Consider the following 22,450-nt stretch of genomic DNA (forward strand, 5'->3'; position numbering starts at 1 on the left):
AGTATACTTATATATTTAAATGATAAATTAGATAGAATAATTTCTGAGAAATTATTCAATAGTGTGGGAGATAAATACTATTAAATTATCACGTATCAAACATCAAAAGAAAATCAACTATAGACTGAGCACAGTTTAATTTGAGATTATAGGACCACCTATAATAAAACCACTGGAAGTAAAGCTAGGAGTGGTGTCACATGCCTATAACCCTAGCATTTAGGAGGCAGAAGTAGAAAGATTGCAGGTATGAGGCTAGCCCACGCAAAGAGAGCGGTGTTATTTCAAAAACAAAATGCAAAATAAAGGGCTGTGAGTGTGGCTTATATTGAGAAGGTTTTCCCAATCAAGCATGAAACACTTGGTTCAATCCTTTGTACTGAAAAAAAATGGAAAAATTAAATAAAATCCATAAATAAAAATGAAAAGAGCATAGTAGTATCTGTTAAAAATAGAAGAGATAGAACTGGGGACATGGCAAGTGGTAGAGTACCTGCCTAACAAGTGTGAGGCCCTGAGCTCAATCCCTAGCAACTCTCTCTCTCTCTCTCTCTCTCTCTCTCTCTCTCTCTCTCTCTCTCTCTCTCTCTCTCTCTCTTTCTCTCTCTCTCTCTCTCTCTCTCTCTCTCTCTCTCTCTCTCTCTCTCTCTCTCTCTCTCTCTCTCTCTCTCTCTCTCTCTCTCTCACACACACACACACACACACAAACAAGGAGCTAAAGAATTACTCGATTTAATTAGCAAGCATTCAGACAGTATGACAGAGCTATTAAGACCCTCTAGGAAAATTAGTCAGTGGAAATGAGCAGCCTGAAGAAAAAAACACGAGTGACTAATACACACACACACACACACACACACACACACACACACACACACACACACACACACGTATATATTTACAATCATTCTGTCCTCAAGGATATAAAAACTAGTCAAGGATATAAAAATTAAGTTATCACATTTTCACTTCAAACATTTCACTTAGCAAACATTTTTAGGGTGGATGAGGGGAATTGTAATGATAACACTTACTGTCAGCAGAAACATAGTGAGAAGGTTTTCCCTCACATTACTGCTGAATTAAGCTGCTATTATACTAGAAACTTGGAGCCTTAAAACACTCATTTCCAGGGGACTAATGGAATAAAAGAGATTGTAGATCATTTCATCCCCGAGAAAAGTGTGAATCCACTTAATGATTCAAAGCAAGCCATTGTTAAATAAACTAAAATAAAAATACAAGGCAATCATGAAAAAAATCCTTAAAATGATACAATCCTCAAAACATATCAGTTATCATAAAGCCAGGTACACAACACAGAGCATAATCTCATTTTATAAAAATAAAAAGAAAGATATATTCTCTCAACATCTAGAAAGCATCCTAAAACAAAATAGAAGCTGGGTGTCTGTGGCTCACACTTATGATACTAGCTACTTAGGAGGCTGAGATCTAAGAGCTGAAATTTCAAGCCATCCCCTATAGAAAAGTTCCTGAGATTCTAAAATAGAAATAAACCCATAAAGAGAAGAAAGTTATTCTAGGCAAAGCTTCACCTACAAAAGATAGAAAAATCAGAGGGAGGGAGGGAAAGTAGGAGAAAATGAGGGAGGAGGTAACATTATTTGACAAGAAATGCACTCATTCATTACTTATGTAACTGTAACTGTTTTGTACATCATCTTTACAATAAAATAAAATACAATTTTGGGGGCGGGGGCTTCGGTTGTGGGGCCTGAACTCTGGGCCTGGGCGCTGCCCCTCAGCTCTTCACTTCAAGGCTAGTACTCTACCACTTGAGCCAGCACCACTTTTGGTTTTTTTCTGCTTATGTGGTGCTGAAGAATTGAAACCAGGGCCTCATGCATGCAAGACAAGAGCTCTACCACTGAGCTACCTTCCCAGCCCCCAAATAAAATTTTTTTTTAAAGCAGAAAATACTGTAATGCTGAGATCACTCAAGCATGCCAGTGGGTGGAGCTTGCTTCTACCTGGGTGTGGACAGCATTTCCCACTCACAGCACTTTTGGACTCTGCCTTCCATGTGGAAGGAAAGCAGAGATAAGTGGCCTAACCAGTCCAGTCACCTCTTTCCAGATATCTTTCCCTATATAACTAGTATTGGTACTTTTCTCCCACATTATAAACCTTGGCAAGAGCACCAGGAACTTAGAAAAGGTCAACTCACTGATTCTTCCTTCTGAACTCTTCTCATCTACAAGCCCAGACACTACCTTCCAGAAGGCTTTGCCTTCTTTCTTTTTCATCTTCCTGGCTGGCCCTGAGAAGGTCTTGGGTAGACTTCTGGATTCTCTCTAGATCCTGAAGAAGACCTTCTCACTCTGCCCTTACATTGGTGTGTATGGCCCTCATCTCCCACAGAAATTGTCATAGCAAAATATGATTCAAAAGGCTGCTTTGACTGAAGATATTGAGGCCTTGTCAGGTAACAATTAAATCCTCCATGGGTCTAAATTGTTTTTTCTAGAATTTTGTATTGGGGTAAAAGTCACATCTCTGTTAAAAAAGACACTTTCCCTGGCTTGGATTTCTCAGTGTTCATATTTCATGAGAGGATCTTGGGCAGGAATATCTAGGTGAGGACAGGAGTTAACATTCTGGTGTCCCTTAGTCAGTCATGTAACCTTTGCCTGAGGGCCCAAAGGGGCCCATCATGAGCTGTGGAATACCATATCTTGGGAGAGAGGGGTACATGGACATGCATACAGAATGATGGTGGAAATTGGGGGGTCCATGGAGACTGTAGAGGTGATTTCAATAGCGATTGGAGAAACTGGACTGCAACATGGTAAGAAATAAAGAGTAGCTGAGAAAATGAAGATAATTAATATGCTTCCATTTTTTAATCAAGAATTTTGATGGTGATAGAAAAGAAGGTAGGAAACAACTTGGAAAAATCAGGTAATTTTAGGGAATGGGTAGGATTGCAGTGGATGAGGGAGAATGATAGGAGGGGTGAAAGAGATGAAGTTGCCTTGTACTCATAAACTGAGAGGCTGAATTGAAATCCCTTTGTACAATTACTTAAGGATAAATAGATAAATAAATAAACAAACAATATTTAACATGAAAGTAGAAAGAGAGCCACTTGGGAACAGGATGGCACCATCAGGTAAGGTGAGTGGCAAGAGTGGATAATGAAGGCAGTGAGTATGATCCAAGTGTATTGTGTACATGTATGAAAGCCATCCTGAAATACATTACTTTGTACAATAAAAGAAAGAAGAAAGGAAAAAGGGGAGAAAATTATTAAATCACCCTCAAGAAACATAAGGAACCATCAAGGAAGAGAAAGTAGTGACATATGTAAGGATAGTAAAAAATGACAGAACAATAGTCAGCCTTTGTGAGGAGAAAGATACTCTTTCCCAGAGCCAAAAATAAATGGTATGATAATAGGTGAATTAAGAAGTGGAAAAAAATCATATTAAATGAAGTGATCCAGAACCAAAGAAATATAGGTCCCATGGTTTCCCTCATTTGCAATAATTACTATATATCTAGAATAATTTTATCAGATGAGCAGAAAAGCTCAAAAGCTATGTACAGATGACCATATAAGATGATGCTAAGCAAAATGAACCTCAAGATATGGACACAAGTCTTTCTTTGCTGTTGTTATTTTTAATGAACTATGTGATTTTTTTTGTTTCCTTTGTATGTTCTTCTCCCTATGGTATATCTCTTGTTGTCAATTTACATGATTTGGTACCCTGCATCTTGTATATACATTTATCTAATTTGGGGAGGGGTTGGGAAATACCAAAACACTGAAACAAGGACACAAAATGGCCCATTGCAACAATGTCACCCACAAGACACTATGTTGGAAATGAACTTTTCAACTTCAGGGTTGGGGGTGGGAGTGAGAGAGGTGGGGGAGGGTAGGAATAGTAGGAGAACAACAAAGGAGGGGGTACAAATGCTCAACAAGAAAAGTACGCATTGCCTTACTCATGTAACTGAAACCCCTCTGTACATCATCTTTACAATAAAATAAAATTTTAAAAAATAAGTGTAGATGAGAAAATTTGTCCAATGGCCTCCTCTTGCAATGTGAAAAAAAAAGGTCAATCTTTGAAATTCACTGAGGCTGAAGTGTGCCAGAGAGCTTTAAACGTGTGTAAGAGATTAGAAAAGGGAGGTAACTTAAGAGGTATGAAAAGGGAAATTTTTTTACCGTTCTGGGGCTTGAACTTAGGGCCTGGGCTCTGTCCCTGAGCTTCGTTTGCTCAAGGTTAGCCCTTTGCCACTTGAGCCACAGTGACACTTCTGCCTTTTTCTGTTTTTGTGGTACAGAGGAATCGAACCCAGGACTTCATGCATGCTAGGCAAGTACTCTACTAAGCGACATTCCCAACCCAAAAAGGGATTTCTAATCATGTGTGAGGATCCAGATGAATTAAGAAATCATGTGAATATGATGGTACAAGTTATTGTGTGTTGCTGTTTTGCTTTTTGGAATGGGCTCTAGCTATATTTTTAGGTTGGTCTCAAAGTCATGGGACCAAACAGTCCTTCTTCTTCAGTCTCCTGAATAGCTATGACCACAGGCATACATGTTGCAATGCTTACCTTTGGTTGACATGTTTTCTATGGTAATGAATGGCCTCCTGGGAGCAGAGAAAGTATGAATGGGTGCTTTCCCAGGGCAGCAAGCAGCTAGATGGGTACTGGTAGATGGAAGAAAGACTGAGCATCTTATGTATCCTAAGAAGGGTCTTCATGAATTTATCTGCTATCCATGTAAGCTTGGAGATAAAGGCTTGAAGAGTATAGGAAAGAAACAGACCTCAAAGGAGGCATGGAATCAACACTAAAGGCAGTTGTGGGAAGGAAGAACAGGCTCATTAGCAGGAGATAATAAGCCTATCTCTTGGTTTTGGAGCCTTATTAAACAGTGTTTATCTCACCAAATTCATTGTTGCAAGGCCCTGTCTCAATAGAGTACTTAATATATGCTTGTCTGATTGGTGAAAGTTAACTTGAGGTTAGGAAATTGTAGGTTGCTATATAAGTAAATCTAACTCACCATGCCACCCCCATCCATTTTTGTACAGCACACAAGGTAAGAAAAAATTAAAATATACTTTTAATAGTTGGGAAAAAAATTCCAAAGGAATAATGCTTTATTTTTATTGGCATGCTGGGATTTGCTCTTGTTGGCAAGTACTCTATCATTTGAGCCACAACTCCAGTCCTCTCCTTCCAATCCTTCCTTCCTTCCTTTTTTTTCCCCCCCTGCCTAGGCCAGACTCTCAAGCAGCTGCATTATACTATGCCTGGCTTTCTTTGAAATTCAGCCCCACTAGCTTATTCTTAACTAGTCTGGCTACAAACTACAACTCTACTATGTCTCTCTTCTGGGTCGCTGGGATTATGATTGTGAACCACACCCAGCTCCAAGAATAATGTTTTGTAACACAAAGTAACTTATGAATGGAACAAACCCATGCCCATTCACTTATGTGTTGTCTATAGTTGCTTTAACTCTACAATAACAGAGGTGAGTAGTTGTTGTGGAGAAGATCTGACCTGCTAAGTCAAGAACATTATGATCTTGCCCTTACAGAAAAGTTTGCTGATTTACTATAACCACTGGATCCTTTGAGTGAGATCAGAATGAATGGCACACACATATGTATGGATACTCAAAACCACTATCAAACAAAATGAAGTTACTTTCCCAGGCAATTTTGCAGGTGCATAAGATCATTATCAGCCAGTTATTAGAATCTGGATACAAGGCCATTTCTGCTGTGTCTTGTATTTTAGGACCCACAACAGCCTCCCCTCTGCTCCAATGCTCACCTCCCAGCTCTTGGTTGTTGGCTCACTGAAGAAATTGTCGATCATATTCAGTTCCTCCTTTTCTACCACCACAAAGCCTTGCTCTTTCGCATCTTTCCCATAGACATCAGGAGACCACTGAACAAAGAAGGTGTACAAATGATCCACCCTGAAAAAGCAAGTTCAAGAGAGCAGTTAGCACCAAGTTCCCTTTCCTAACATGCACCACTAACAAGTGATCTGGGTCCATAACAGCACCTGTATCCACCTTGGCAAATTTATTTTATAATGAGGAAATTTCTCCTGTCAAGATCTGTCTATGAATAGCTTCCAAATTTTAGAAAATGAGAACTGATAAATGAAAGCACAGGCCCCTAGGCACTGGGAAACTGTTAGTCCTATCTGAGGGAAAGATCAAGAAATGGGAAATAAAACGGAAAAACACAATGAAAAATTTAGATGTGTTTTCTCTTCATTGTTTTCCTTTACTGGACATTGAAAAACAAATACAGATTATATGCTTCAGCTGGGCACAAAGATGAACTACAATCCAAAAGGAGTTTACAGCTTTAAAATTACAGCAAGCTTGTTTATTAAAGAAAAAAAGATAAGCAAGGTTGTTATGAAACCTCTATACAATCTATGATCCTGGTAATAGAATACACTAGTCATCCTTTCAAAATCAGTTTGTCACAGCTAATCTTAAGTTATAAAATCATGCTCTTTGGTCCTGAAATCCCTTTTCTGGGAACTAATCTTGAAGACATAATTCAAAAGATGCTACAAGGCATAGTACTATTATATAATAACTAAATAAAATATTTCTGGAAACTAACTAAAAAGTGTCAGTAACAATACTAGCTCTTATTTCCATATTAGAAAGAGACCTAATTTTATTGACATAGAAATGTGCTGGACCTTCAAATTCTCTTGTCTCCATATCTAGGCTATGGAGGTTCTGTGGTTTAATCAACAGAGGAAATGGCTGACCAGAGAGTTGGAAACCTCTATTCCTATTCGCTGGTGCCTGTCCCCAGGTATGACAGTCACAAGCACTCTGACCTTTCTTTACCGAAAACATCATAGCAGGGCAAAGGGAAATAGGTAGGATCACATGATTCTTGAAGTCTCTTGTTTCTAAAAATAATAATTCTTGTTGTGGCTACTATTTGTACCAATGTTAAACTTACTAATTTTTAATAGTATATAAAATATTATAACTATTAATGAGAACCAAAAATTCTGATATACCAATGGAGCAAAGTGTTTGTAGCTTTCCACATTTCTATCTGTTCTTGACTATTTTCACATTACTTACACAAAATTATCAGAAAGCTAAGGCATAATTGTGTTACATACAGCAATATATAATACTCACTTACCTCACTGCTAGTCTTTGTACTCCTCCTTAATGTCTACATTCTAATGAAGTAATAAGTCCTTTTATGACATCAGGATATTTAGCTTGTAGATTTCTTAGACTACATGAATAATGTTACAAGAACATGTCAATCTATGCCTTGTAGCATCTTTTGAATTATGTCTTCAAGATTAGTTCCCAGAAAAGGGATTTCAGGACCAAAGGGCATGATTTTATAACTTAAGATTAACTGTGACAAACTAATTTTGAATGGATGACTAGTATACTCCAACACCAGAATCATAGATTGTATAGAGGTTTCATAGCAATCTTGCTTATCTTTTTTTATTTAATAAACAAGCTTGCTGTTATTTTTTTAACCTGGGTCAGTTTGTATTTCCTTGAAGTTAAACATTTTCAATGGATGCTTCCTGGTTGGAGCCATTCCTTTGTAGATTTTTCTATCTGTGATTTGTGGTATCAATGTTTCCTTTTTCAATTTGTGTGAGCTTTCATGAAATGTAACTATTAACTACAATCACATATTCTTTGAAGCTACTGCTTCCCTTTCCTACTCTTCATAGAACAGAACCACTGGTCTTTATATTTTTTAAAAGGATATTTCCTTTTAGTTTTCTCCTTCAATACAACATACAAAGTTGTTATCCAAGAAAAGCTGTGTACCAAAGTTGCTATATATTACCATTCTATTAAAAATTTATATTCATATTGATACACTATGATTGAACAGAGATTTGCTGATTATGGTGATTATAGTTAAACTTGGTTGAACATGGCATACCATTTTGGTCAAAACTAGCCTCAATGTTTCTGTGTAATTTATTTTTTTTTCTTTTGAGGTACTCAAGCACCTTATACTTTTAAACTCAGAGCCTTATCCTTGCTAGGCTAGTACTCTACTGCTGAACTATGTCTCTAGTCCTAGGTTTATTTTCTTTGTTAGTTGTGGGGCTTGAACTCTGGGTCTCTGGGTGCTGTCCCTCAGCTCTTCAGTTCAAGGCTAACCCTCTACCACTTCAGCCACAGCGTCACTTGGAGATAAGAGTCTCATGGACTTTCCAGCCTGGGCTGGCTTTGAACCTTGATCCTCAGATCTCAGACCCCTGAGTAGCTAGGATTACAGGTGTGAGCCACCAGCACCCAGCTTCCAGCCCTCCTTTTTACTGGGTATTTTTAGAGTAAGGTCTTACCCTCCTTATATACACATGCCTTAGCCATGATCTGTATACATAAGGCTTCCTGTAGATGCTCGGGTAACAGGCACATACTACTGAATTCAGCTATGGGTTGAGATGGGGTCTCAAAAACTATGCTGCTTGGGTTGGCCTTGAACAGCAACCCTCTTGATCTCAGCCTAGCTAGGATTACACGGATCAACCAACTAAACCTAGTTTTGTTAAAGTAATTTCTAAAAATATTTAAATCACAAAGTGTTAGTAAAACAGTTTACACTCTGTAATCTCTGTGTGAGGGGTTGGGTGGGGGTGAGGGTTATTCAACCACATGGAGGCCTGAACAGAAAAAGACTTAGGTCCCTAAAGGAAGAAGGAATTTTGCCTTTAGACCCTCTTCAGACTTGATACCGCAACAACTCTTCTCAGGTCTCAAATCAACTAGCTTACCCTGAAATTTTAGTTCTTTCTAGACCCACAATCACATGAGCTACTTCCTATTGGTTTTGTTTCTTTCAGAGGAAAACAATAAAAGACTAGGTAAGGCACTGATCAAAATGCTTACCTCTGGGGAATGGAGTAAGATAAAGACAGTCTCTATCACATATACTTTTAAATTAATTTTAGAATAGGTAGTATATTTAAGGACTCAAATCTCTCTCTCTCTCTCTCTCTCTCTCTCTCTCTCTCTCTCTCTCTCTCTCTCTCTCTCTCTCTCTCTCTCTCTGTCTGTCTCTCTCTCTCTCTCTCCTATCTCTACTTATCTAGATGTTGCTGACAGTCTTGGGGCTTGAACTCAGGGCATGGTACTGTCTCTGAGCTTTTCTTGCTCAAGGGTAGTGGTCTACATGCCACTTGAGCCACAACTCCACTTCTAGCATTTTTATGTGTTTTATTAGTGATAAGTCTCATTTTTTCCTTTTTCCTTTTTTGCTCATTGTGGGGCTTGAACTCAAGATGGAGATAAAAGTCTCACAGACTTTCCTGCCCAGGCTGGCTTTGAACTGTGATCCTCAGACTGCTGCCTCCTGAGTAGCTAGGATTATAGATATGAGCCACTGGTGCCCAGCTCAAAAAATATTATAAAAGCATATAGGGAAAAATGTTCTTACCCATTTTGCAAAAAAAGATGACTATTATGTGTACTTTGTGGTATTATTTACACAGGTATAAACATGAATGTATAACTTTTCCCCTTTAGTCTTTTATTATCCACCAGTATACTGTCTCTTAACAAAGTATCTTCGATACAGTTCCATAGCAGTATATAGATGGTTTCCTCATTCTATTTTTATAGCCACCTGGTACTTTACCAGGTGAATTTACTGTAGGTTATATCATCATTCTCTGTAGTAACACATAGGTTGTTTCTGGGATTATGGTGTAATAAATAATTCTGTGATGAACTGACTTTGGATGTGTCATTTTGCACATAAACAGGTAGATCTATAGAATACACCCCCCAAACTGGGATTGTGAAGCTCAAAGAAACAATCTCATACCATTATAATTATACAATTATGTAAACAGGCATATTTTAACTAATTTCTCAGTATAAGGATGATCTTTGCCCCCTATTAGTAATTAACTGAGAAAACAAAGTAAATCACTACCCCAGAGAGGTTTAATAAGTACACAGCTTTAACTCTTATTATTCTCAATAATTAATATTTACTCCACTTGCTAATGAGTATTTTGGAGCAGAATTGAGAATTAAATATATGTCCCTCTAAAGTTTGGAATGGGAGACTTTATTTTTATTTGCTTATTTTTATAAAATTAAAAAATTAAATGATATGAAAAACATGAAGATGTAAATACTCATGGAATATTATGTTACTTTTTTATACAGGTATACATAATATATAGATATATGATGTTGAATTAGCGTAAGCAGACCTATGTTCTCAAACATGTCTCATATCTTTAAGGCAAAAGTATTCAAAGCCTTTCTTCTAGCTTTTTTGAGATATACAGTAGATAATTGTTATCTGCAGTCACAACATTCACGACATAAATATTAACATTAGGAAAATTCAAATGTGAAAAACAATGGCTTCCTATTCTAGCTTACTTATGGAAAGAGAAAAGACACTATTTGCATTCTAACCTGCTGCGATTGACAAGCCTCTGTACTGCTAGAAGCCTGCCTGCTATTCACAGCTAGGCTCTGATGTTTTCTTTTTTTCTTTTTTTTTTTTTTTGGGTCCGGTCGTGGGGCCTGAACTCTGGGCCTGGGCGCTGTCCCTCAGCTCTTCAGCTCAAGGCTAGCGCTCTACCACTTGAGCCACAGCACCATTTCTGGCTTTTTTCTTTTTGCTTATGTGGTGCTTAGGAATCGAACCCAGGGCCTCAGGTATGCAAGGCAAGCGCTCTACCACTGAGCCACCTTCCCAGCCCCGGCTCTGATGTTTTCTGTTGGACATAAATAATTTCATGGAACACAAATGTCAGAAGAGGCCAACCTTTGACAATGATGAATCAAGATGAAAACAAGACCAGTCTTGTGAACACAGATAAAACCACAAACACTATCCAGCTACAATAATGAGCAAACATCCCCCCTCATCTGAGTATTATGAATGACTACATCATTCATCTTACTAGTCTTTCTCTCTCTGGATAGCCAACTCCAGAATTATCCATCTTGCCAAACAATATACCAGCTAGGGCAAAGTGCTCCCCTACATCATCAAACCTAACTCCTGTAACTTCTTTCTCTCCTATCTTCTCTTCTTTTAGAGATGAGAATCCTACGATGTCCTGCAGTCTGGCCTGAAACTCACACACTATGTAACCAAGATCACTAGTGATTTTCCTCTCAGCTCCCTAGATTACAGGCATGTAGCACTATAATCAGTTCATATAACTCCTTGCTAACACTACTGATTCCTCTCACTCTTACCCTAGTGTTGAGTATTAACCAAGAACAGGCTAGGCAAGGGTTCTACTACTTATATATACCCTTACCCCTTACTAATTTCTTACTGAGCGGGCCATGGTTTTCTAAGATGGCATTTTCCTCACTGACTGACACAATCCAACTAAAATTAAATTTCAGTGTGCCCATGGTGGTCTTTGGCTGGAAGACCCAGCTCTTTAATAATCATTCCTGGGAATCTACATGTGTCTGAGCCTCTGCCTTGGAGAAGCTTATTTTCTGGAATATGAGTGCTGGTGGGGTTGATGGATATTGTTTAATTTAACTGACTTTCCTTAGTCATAAAGAAATGAGGGCTCTGGGGAAAACCAACCATATCATAGGCAGGACTAGACCTCCTAGGATTGTCAATCAGGATTCTTTTGACCAGAATACAAAATTCTCTCCTCACCCCACAATGATTTCTGAACCATTTCCAGGTTATTTCCTATTGATGACACAAGGTATCTTTCATTACTTTTGGGCCCATTGCCCATGATACATTACTCACTTGAACTCCTAACATTTTACTCTCAAAGGGAAGTCATCACTCAGGATTAACATAAAGGAACAAACATTTTGAGAAACGTTAAAAGCTTGTGTTATCTTACAGTCTTGTGCATGTCTGCAAGAGAATGAGAATGACTCACAGATTTGGAGTTAGATTTCAATCTTTCTTACAAATCATAGGAAAATGTCAATTGTAAAAAAAAATACATGAGTCAATACAGATTTAACAGAAAGATGCTATCTTACTAACTGTCCCTTTCTGGTGACAAACATATTAAGTGCTCAGGGACACAATTTGATCTGTCCTGTTTAAATCTACTGATGTAAAATAAGAACATAATTGGATGTTTCCTGCTTTATGAAGATAACTAACTCCTATAACACAAAGGAAAGGCAGATGGGGTAGAAGGTGAGAGAATGATTTGTATGAGGTCTAGATGAGTTCCTAACAAGGAATCTAATGTTAATACCTCTCTTTGGAAGTTCAATATTACTAGAATTTCACTGATAAATTCCAGTTGTCCTAAGAAAGGTAAGCCCGCTATGGTAAAGGATAATATCCCTTTCTCTGCCCATCATTCCTAAGTGGAAATTTTCCAAGGGAGTGGAAGAAGTTGCTCGGGTCTGGTCATAATTGTTGTCAGAGCTAAATTTGGTCATGGTATGCTGTTAATGCTGCAATTTAGACTGAGCTTCCTGATACTTGGGCATACTATGGAAGGAAATGGCTACATATGTATGTGTGTATTTCTTGGGAGCAATAACAAGTGGAGGTGGGGTTAAATGGTTAATTTTGGTATAAAACACTGTTTGCCAAATGTCAGTCTCTATAGTAGGGATAGCTCAGCCTTTGCAACAATCTGGGATGATCAGGTAAGAGAATTTATTACAGGTTCCTTTGGGGACCTGTTTTCAGTGAGTGGTAAATCAAATCCTTGTTTGCACCTAAAGTGCCTACTCTGCAGGTCAAAGAGCAGCCAGGGCCCATTAAACAGTGACTGAACACTGCTTCTTGTGCTTAGTCAGTCTCTAGAAAAGGGAAAAGACATTCTCATACCATACAATAGAGGTTCACCATCATAAAAATATTACCACTAAATACAAAAACAGCCTCTGCTTTAACCAATGCTAATAAAATATAAAGCTACCTTTAAAGAAAATCACAGAGACATTGGTAGCTGATATCTGTAACCTTAGCTACTCAGGAGTCTGAGATCTGAGGATCAGGGTTTGAGGCCAGCCCAGACAGGAAAGTCCATGAGACTTTCATCTCCAATTAACTACCAGAAAGCCAGAAGGAGAATTGTGGTGCAAATGGCAGAATGTCAGCCTGAATCAGAAAAGCTCATAGACATACCCAGGCCCTGAGTTCAAGCCCTAGTACTGCCAAAAACAATTAAAAAGAAAAGTAAAGCTGGATAAAACTTAAGGTTTCAAACCGTAATGGCTCTATGGGACAATAATTATCAGACCCAATGTAAAGATCAGAAACTGAGATACTGAGGTCTTGGGATATCAAATGTATGCCATATCCCTTGAAATGTTCGAGTCAGGTTAAGCTGTCTTTAAAAAACATGTTGGCAACTGCGGGGGGAGAAGTATATTTTTGTATCTGTCCATTTCTAGAGGTCTTACATCTTAGGATGAGCCAATTGCTTCCTTGACTTTGAGTTTTACTCACGAAGCCTATATACTTCTTAGCAACATGTTCCAACTGGCCCTTAGAGCGCATGTCCAGTGCTCATTCTTGCATCTTGTAGGCTCACAGCACTGTCCTTCAATCCCTGGAACTATTCAGTCAGCACTCTGCTCCATGCTTAGAGAGAGAATGGCTTTCCTCCTCTCGTGGGCAGAAGGTTCTGTTTCATCCACTATCAGAGCTGTCCCTTGTCTGGGAAGCCTCAGGTTCCGATTTCAGAGAAATCACAAGGCAGATTTTACAATAGGTCACCTTGACAGGAAATATTCATGTCATTTTTTTTCTTAAACACTCCTGGCACTAACACACCAAGGTTTCTTTCAACACTACCATCTTACACAATATTCCCTCATTTCTCTGAGAATGAAGGCAGAAGAAACAAAGAATTGAAACGATCTGTTCCATAAGAGAAAATCAGAATTCATTTGGATTGTAGTTTCTTAAAGTCAAAGGTCCCTTGGGAACCAAATGGAAGGAATAAGTGTCTCTCTTTCCAACTCTACTCTGGCTCAATTCTCTACCCTTGTTTATACTATTGTACTATTTAACTGGGGAGGAAGAGGCTCTAACTGCCCTTAAGTTTACTTTGCCAAATTCTTGAAAGGATTGTTTCGGTTCTTTGGCTAAAGGGATTTTCCTAGTTGGTAGTTTCCAGCTTTCTAAAAACGTCAGGTTCTGGAGAAAGACCTGAATAAAAAACCTTCAGCTTTTGAAATTCCCCCTTCTGCCTTTTGGCATATCTTGCCTATTCCTTCCTTCTGACTAGATCTGTTGCGCTCCTGTCTTGACCTCTCTTGCTTTCTCCAACCATTTGACCCCTGCAGGCTTAAGAACTTTCAGGCCCATCTTTTCTCACCCTCACTGGTACCCCACAGGCAGCCTATGGCTTGGATTGCTCTATGACTGCCCTTCCCAAAATACTCCAATGAAAACAGACAGGATCATTTTTCTACCTCCTCTTTTGGGGTGATTTTGTTGGGTGTTTATCCACTTCTATGAATCCACCACAAAGCCAAGACACCTAACTCGGGCTGGAAAAGTCTCTGTGTATTCCCAGTCATTAGTAGCTCCTCTAATTCTACAGAACACCCTCCTCTCTTACCTAGCTTCACCCTTCTCTCTGTACTGTGGATAATCCTATTCCTTGGCAATTTTCCATTATTCTTACCTGGCTCTTCCATCCTTTCCCTCTTTTTGTCATCATCATCTTGATATAGAAATCTGCTTATATGTCCCCATCCTTAAGTTTCTAGAGTTTTGTTCCTTTCTAAAGTCCCTTCTATTCTTAACTTTTTCTTCAGAGTATAACATTTGGGCTAGCATATTTTCTAACTCCTTTTCATTCCTGAATTATTCTGTTCTGATTTTATTAACCTTTAGTATATGCCCTTTGTTAAATAAAACCTGGCTCAGATACTGTCTGGAGGAGGCAGTTTTTATTTTTTTTTAATTTTAATTTTAATTTTTTGTGAACACACTGTACAGAGGGGTTACAATTACATGGGCAGGTTAATGTACATTTCTTAGCAAGCCTTGCAGACTCCTCCTTTGTTTACCCTTCACATCCCTTCCCAGCCTCCCCCCCCCACCCCCCCACCCAATCCTCCCCGATTCACCCCCCCCGCCCCCCCTCCCCCGCACAAACATTGTAAAGCTCATTTTCCACATGACAACTTGTACTTCTCATTGTTGTAACAGGTACACCTGTATCCTTAAATGACTTGTTTTTCCCCATCTCCTCTACAAGTTATACTGACATCAAATATAGTAAAAGCAGGGGTTATACTGTGGGGGAGGGACATACAAAGCTACAAAGAGATAATCTTATAAATGCATTAGAAACAAATGCATGAAAGGAAAAAAAACATTAAAATACATATCTAAGGATTCATTTTCCTAACATCACATTATCTGACCTTTTCCGCTTGACTCATACATATACTAGATATTGCAAATAAGGGAAACCATGGGACCTATGTTTCTTTGGGCTTGGCTTACTTCACTTAATATAATTTTGTCCAAGTTTTTCCATTTCCTAACAAATGGGGCAATGTCATTCTTTCTGATGGAGGCATAGAATTCCATTGTGTATATATACCACATTTTCTTGATCCATTCCTCTACTGAGGGGCATCTGGGCTGGTTCCATATCTTAGCTATGGTAAATAATGCTGCAATAAACATAGTTGTGCTGGTAGCTTTAGTGTGGTCTTGTTTGTAAACATTTGGGTAAATGCCCAAAAGTGGGATTGCTGGAGGAGGCAGTTTTTAAAATCTTGTTTTTTCCTTCAACATTTTAGTAAAACTGATTTTCTCTAGTCACCAATTATTCAAATCAACAGTATCTCTACTATCAATCTTGACCATAAAAAGCCAGTTGATGGCTTTAAAAAATTCCCTTAGTGATTCACTTTGTAGTCTCAGATGAATCAGCTGCCTCAGCACTGTCCAATGTCTCTGTCAGAGCCAGAACTGAACAATTTCAGTAATTACCACCACCCAGACTGCTAAATGGTCCTGAACAATGGGTGCTATAATGTGTTAGCAGAAATCTAGGTCAAGTACTTGGCTCTAGGAAAGGCTAATCTTTAAGGAGGAAGTAGCCAAGGAGGTCAAGAAAAATTACAGAGTGGTAAAAATGATCTTATAAAATACACATCTGATCACTTCACTAAACTGCATAAAACCCTTCCAAAGTCCCCCCATAGGGGGGACTCTGCAGAACCAACTGAGAGCTTTGTTTTGTTTTGTACCCCTTGTTCCAGCCACATGCTCCACCATATTGGTTCAGCAGCCATTCCGTCTTTGTCCTCACCTACTGCCTCAGTAAGAGTGATGAGAAGGTAAGCCTTGCAGAGACAAGTCTAAGGCTGGGTTATGGGAAAGATTTTTATAGCCTTGGTCAAACTACATGTGGAAGGAGAGGAAGAGTCCATTACAATGGGAAGGGGAAATGGCATTTAGTGTATGGATAAACTCATTTATTTTTATTATAATCCCAAATTATCATTCCTATTTAATGGATGAAGATACTGATACACTGCACGATCAGCTGACCCTAGGTTACAAAAGAACACCAAATATAGACCCACAATCAGCAACAGGTCAGTTCATAGTCTTAACTAATACACTTTGACATTTCCTTTGTGGTCAGGCCATCTGTAGTTTTATTAGTTCCTAGTACCCTGTCTCTGACAAGGCAGTATAGTAAAGGATAGAAAACCTGATGGGACATCAAGGAGCTGATCTTTGGAACAAAGTTTCACTCTACCATTCATACCTAAGGAATATGCACTTTAGGTATGATGACAATCTATTTTCTTGAACAAGAGTGACAACTATTTATGGTGAGATTTACTTTATTGTTAGATGGCTTTCTCATTCCATCCTTCCCTCTTTATGGTACCATAAAGTCTCAAATCCCTGGGCCCAGTGTTTCCTCTACCTCAGCCACTCAAGTAGTTTTGATTATATAGGCATTCACCACTGCATAGTTCTCCTACTATAAAAACAAAAGAAAACAAACAAAACCCAAAACACAGAGGTAAATGGTTTTTTTTTTAGGAACATGATTCTAGGTCAAAGACATTAGTTCTGAAACTGGCTCTAGATGCATGGTTTGAGAAGTTCTTCAAACTCTCTGAGCTTCTAACATGAAGTAAGAAAACCTAGTTCCCTTATTGGTGTCAAGAATTTTAAGTGTGAAGTTGATTGTGCTTTTAGACATTTCTTGTGCCTAGATCCTTTCTTCTGATGCCACATAAACCAATAAACCTGACCAAAGTAACTCACAGGCAGTTCAGTCACTGCTCTCTTACTAAAGGCCATTTGAATGCTAGGGAAAGAAACTGGGACTACAAGCAGCAAAATATAATTCATAAACTACTCAACTTAAAAGTCAGAAGTGAGAGGGGCTGTAGGTATAGCTCAGTGCTTAAGCAAATGCACAGCATGCATAGGTCCAGAGTTCAAACGACAGCACCAAACAAACACAGATAATTATAAGTTCGAAGTGGTAAATAATTTAATAGCTATCATACTAAAACATCTTTTGGAGTATATTATGACAAAGACAAACAGGAAATTGATTGGAAAATGGGTACTAAAAGAGAATTTACAGGGCGGGGAAGAAGAGAGGAAGAAAAAACTGTAGCTTAGAAAGTTGAGGTACATGTGCTCATAAATGAGCTGTTCACTGTACTGTCGATTATAAATTATTCAAATGCACTTTAGTCTAAATCTTCCAGAGGCTCCATTCTACACAGAACACCAGGATCCCAGTAAGATAAAGCATTCCTCACCACAGAGTTTGTTGCTGGAAAAATACTACCGTGGCCCAATCAGAAGTCCTTAGTAGACAATGATAATTTTCCTTGTTCTGTAAGGTCCATTTTAGTCTGAATATTCTACAGCTCCAATTTAGAGCAGAGGTTAGTAGTGGTCTGGTATTTTCTTCATTTTTTTAAAAGGTGCAGTCTGTCTATCAAAGGAAAACTTTATTTACCTTCTTTGTATCCACTGTAAAACCATGTGACTGCATTGTACACAGTAATGTTCTCCACATCCATGGGGCATATGACCTAAGACCTAATTTATGTTAGGCTCAGTAAGCAATTGACAATAATAACTAGTAAATATTATATTTTATACCAGTGTATTATAATAAAAATTACATGAATGTGCTCTCCCTTTCTGTTTCAAAATGCCTTATTATGCTCTACTGAGGCTTCTTCTTCTTATGATGTGAAATGATACAAAGTCTAGGTCATGAGACACAGTGAGATGAATGGCATGGGTGTTTCAATGTAACACAGGCTACCAGGTAAGGGTTACTGGAATGCAGGAACTGAGACACTGTAACAGTCAATCTGATAACTCAGACAACAATTAAGTAATCAAGAGGTGGAAGGTAGAACATACACAAATATGCTAGGAAAAAGAATGACTCGTGTTCCAGCCAGGAGAAGCAGGGGGCAGCAGATTTCCTTACACTACTCAGAACTACATGCAATTTAAATTTGAATGGTTTATTTCTGGAGTTTTTCCATTTAATAGCTAAGAATCACAGTTGACCACAGTTAACAAACGTTGGTACGTAAAAATATAAAGGAATATTACAATACTTGCAATTTGGTAAATGTTCTCCCTATACATACAAAGGAAAGAGTCAGAGGAAAGAGAAAAAAACAAGCTTAATATGTGATGGAGTAGACATATTAGTAGCTTGACTGAAGTATATATTTACAAGGTACACAAAGGTGAAATCAGCATGCTGCACATCTGAAAGATTGACAATTTTTAATGCTTGATTCAACAAACCTGGGGAAAAATACACTATATTCTTCTGCTTTACCAAAATAGAAGCAAAGGTCTTTGAGACTTACTACTTAAAACAAAAGTGTATTTATATAAAAAGAAGCCCCTCAAAAATAAGAAAAACCTCAAAGTTTATATTAAATCAATGATGGAGCCCTCAGGTTGCATTCTATAACCTAGACTTAGACTATGTTCATTGGCTAGGGAGATCTGACACACATAATCCACATTTCAGCTTCTTTTGAAAAGAGACAGAAAGATGGTGCAACAAGATTTACAAACATCAGGTTCACATTTCCATCCAGGTACAGAGATTGACAAGAGCTGATGAGAACTGTGTTCAGTATGGCACAGAGGCTCAAGTGCAACCTGTCAGTATGAAGTGATCATGTCTACCAAATGACTCTTGGCAAATTCTACAGACACTTTTCCTTGTCACAACTGGAGGAGCTATTGGTGGCTACTGGGTAGAAGCCACAGGTATTGGACAACTCACTCCCAACAACAAAGAACATGCAATCAGAAATGTCCACAGTACCAAGGTTGAGAAATCCTATACTGGTTAAACACTGCTAATCTGAAAATTTTGAAATGTGACACTTTTTGAATGTCATGTCAGGACTTTAAAAGTTTTGGATTTCAAGTATTGCATTTCACATTTCAGATTCTTGGATTAAGTATATTCATCTTGTAAAGTCTAGACAAAATATTTCAAAATCCAAAAAGCCCTGAAATCTAAAACACTCCTGATCCCAAACATTTCAGACAATTGGTTTCCCATCTGTACTAGAGTGTTAAAATAGAGTGGAATTATACATTGTTGTCATGGTTAAATTAGCCTTAAGAATGAGAGGAGGAAAAGACAGAACTCTGTAAGCTGAATTCTGGAAACTCTGTAACTCTCTCAAGCATCCTTCTATCATACTTCTTCCAGCAGATGCTACAATAAAGCCAGGAGGATTTAGACTGATAAGCACTTAATCTTGAGTGAACCTGAGTATGCTTCAAGTAGTGATGTGCAGTTGTTCAAGAAGAAATTGCCAGCTTATCTGGATTTATAATGCATTTAAACAGTTTTTAATTATTTCCAATTTGTGGAATCTGGAACTTAATAAGAACTGCTGGAGGAAACAAACAGCATGACAAACAAAAGAGATCAGCATAGACTTCCCCTGCCCTCTACCCTCTCCATTTTTCTTACTTGTAAACTATCCATTCAATCAGAGTCAAGTAAGCCATGGCACACATTGTAAAGGAAAGAGAGGATGTGGTTGAGTTAAATTTCCTCAGAATAATACTAAAGAAGGAGAACACAAACATGTTTTTCAAAAAAGTAGAGAGGAAGAGCAAAACATATATTTGTTAAGTTCTGTCAACATCAAGGTACAATTTTTCTTGTGACAAGGAGCTTTGATGTATTAAATGTACCTCAAAGAGCATCTGTCACTTCTGTATGGCTAATAGGAAGGTATTTTACACCAGGAAAGGAGCCACTTCTAGGGGGCTTTCACCCTTCAGCTGAACCTCCTACAGATCCATGGATTCAGTCCATAGTAGAGCAAGTAGGAGAGTTTTGTGTGCTATAGCAAAGGAATCCAGAAAATGTCATTAGTATAAGAAAAGAATTACAGGCCACATCTTATTTTCCCCTTAAAGACTTCTCTTGAGCCTTCAGTTCTGAAGAATTTCACAAACTGGAATAAAAAATTGAATTTAATCAGGCCCAGAGGTCAACCCCCATGACGGACAAAAAAATGAATTTAAATCTATTCTATCTATTCTATCTAATCTATTCTACTTGGAAGTCTTGGTGTGAATTAACTACAGGATTGCTCCATCTATCCCCTCTCAAACTAACATGTGGGTTACTGTAAGGAAAGGTGACATGGAAATACAAAAGGAAACAATTATACCCAAAGTTTCATAACATCTGTACACACACACACACACACACACACACACACACACACACACACACACACACACACACACACACACACAAATCTATCATCGTTAACAGAGCACAATGTATTGCCTCCAACAATTTGGTTAATAACTAGTCAAGAATGAAAACTATGTCTCAAAGACAAAAATGTTAAGAACACTATAAAATACCATATAATAGAATTCAACAAATGACCTACTTTAAAAAGCACTAAAAACAACTTCTTATGTAAGAGGTCAAAGATAAGTCCTAGTTCAGCAGTAAGATTTCATCTGGATTAGACAATGACAGTAAAACAATTTACATGTGTAGGATTGCTAACAATTATTCTACAGAATCTTTTGAATTAAAGACAATACATTGGAAAACAAATCCACCATTTGCTAATATTATAAACAATCCATTTTCTAAGGAAAAGGGAATACATACAACAAGCCATTTTTTATCATGGAGGATGAAAGTCACCCAACCACAATGTGGCTATAAGTTTTCAGTGCTGTTTTTCTTACCTATAAACCTAAATCTAAGGTATTGTCTAGTTGTACAATTCCAGTTATAGTATTCCAATCTTAACAGGACTTCAGAAATTTATATTGCTTCTCTTGAAATATTTTTTAAAAATAACAAAAGATACACATCTCTCTTCCTTATTACTAGATTAAAATTTCAGTGAGTTAGTGTGGGGACTGCAGGTACAGGTACATAAATGAAAAACAAATCATGTTTTATGTCCAGATTGATGTAGGTAGGTATCTAAGAGAAGGAAATCCATTACCATTAATAAATTCAATTATTTCCTTATTAAACCATAATTAAAACAAGCCATGATAATTCCTGAGAGTTATCATTCTGGGTAGTATCACCAGAGGGTATGCCCTTGGCTTAGAATTTAACCTTGCTTTGAGAGAATTCATATGGGAAAACTTGATAGTGAGTTTGCTCCTGGAAATGAAAACAGATGACTTGTAAAGAAAAGGAAAAATTAGTGGGTTTCATAGTCAAAATTAATTCTGAGTCCTTTGTAAAAGTATTTTTAATTCTACTATATATTCAAAAGGAAAATGAATTATTTTCTCAAAAAAGTATTTCCTAGTTATTTTTTCTAAAAGAATATTTCCTAATTATTATCCTCTGTGTGTGTGTGTGTGTGTGTGTGTGTGTGTGTGTGTGTGTGTGTGTGTGTGTGTGTGTGTGTGTGTGTGTGTGTGTGTGTGTGTGTGTGTGGTAGGACTTGAACTCAGGTCCTGGGCTTTGTCCCTGAGCATTTCTTGTTCATTGTTCAAAGCTAAGCATTCCACTGCTGAGCCATAGCTCCACATCTGGCTTTTTGGCAGTTAACTAGAGATAAGAATCTCAGGAACTTCCCTGCTTGGGATAGCTTCAAACATAATCATAATCATAATTCTTAGATCTCTGCTTCCTGGGCCACTAGCGCTTGTCCCTAATATATTTTTATGGTACAGGTATTCTCTAGATGCAGGACTATCCAAAGCTGTTGCATAATCAAAAAAGTATTTTCTTCGGTCAATCAAAACTTACCAATCTCTTTGTTTGTACTCCTTGTTTATTACAGCACTACTCATAATAGCCAAGGTGTTAGATGAGTTCCCGTTCTCAATAAAAGATGCATTGGTAAAGATAATGTGGTATATACACACAATGTAATATTACTCAGCCATAAAAGGAATCTTGC

General features: G+C 37.9%; 1 protein-coding gene across 5 annotated transcripts in view; it reads right to left on the minus strand.

The window, feature by feature from the left end:
* Ncoa7 (nuclear receptor coactivator 7) overlaps positions 1-22,450 on the minus strand; it is a 123,030-nt gene that overhangs the window by 10,250 nt on the left and 90,330 nt on the right. For all 5 annotated transcript variants that reach the window (XM_070010788.1, XM_070010790.1, XM_070010792.1 and 2 more), the window contains exon 11: positions 5,836-5,983. In XM_070010788.1, the coding sequence (XP_069866889.1) occupies positions 5,836-5,983 (148 nt within the window). The remainder of the gene's footprint in view (positions 1-5,835; positions 5,984-22,450) is intronic.

The sequence above is a fragment of the Dipodomys merriami genome, unplaced genomic scaffold (assembly GCF_024711535.1).
Source record: "Dipodomys merriami isolate MVZ:Mamm:240054 unplaced genomic scaffold, mDipMer1.0.p SCAF_8, whole genome shotgun sequence".
In the NCBI taxonomy this organism is placed as follows: domain Eukaryota; kingdom Metazoa; phylum Chordata; class Mammalia; order Rodentia; family Heteromyidae; genus Dipodomys; species Dipodomys merriami.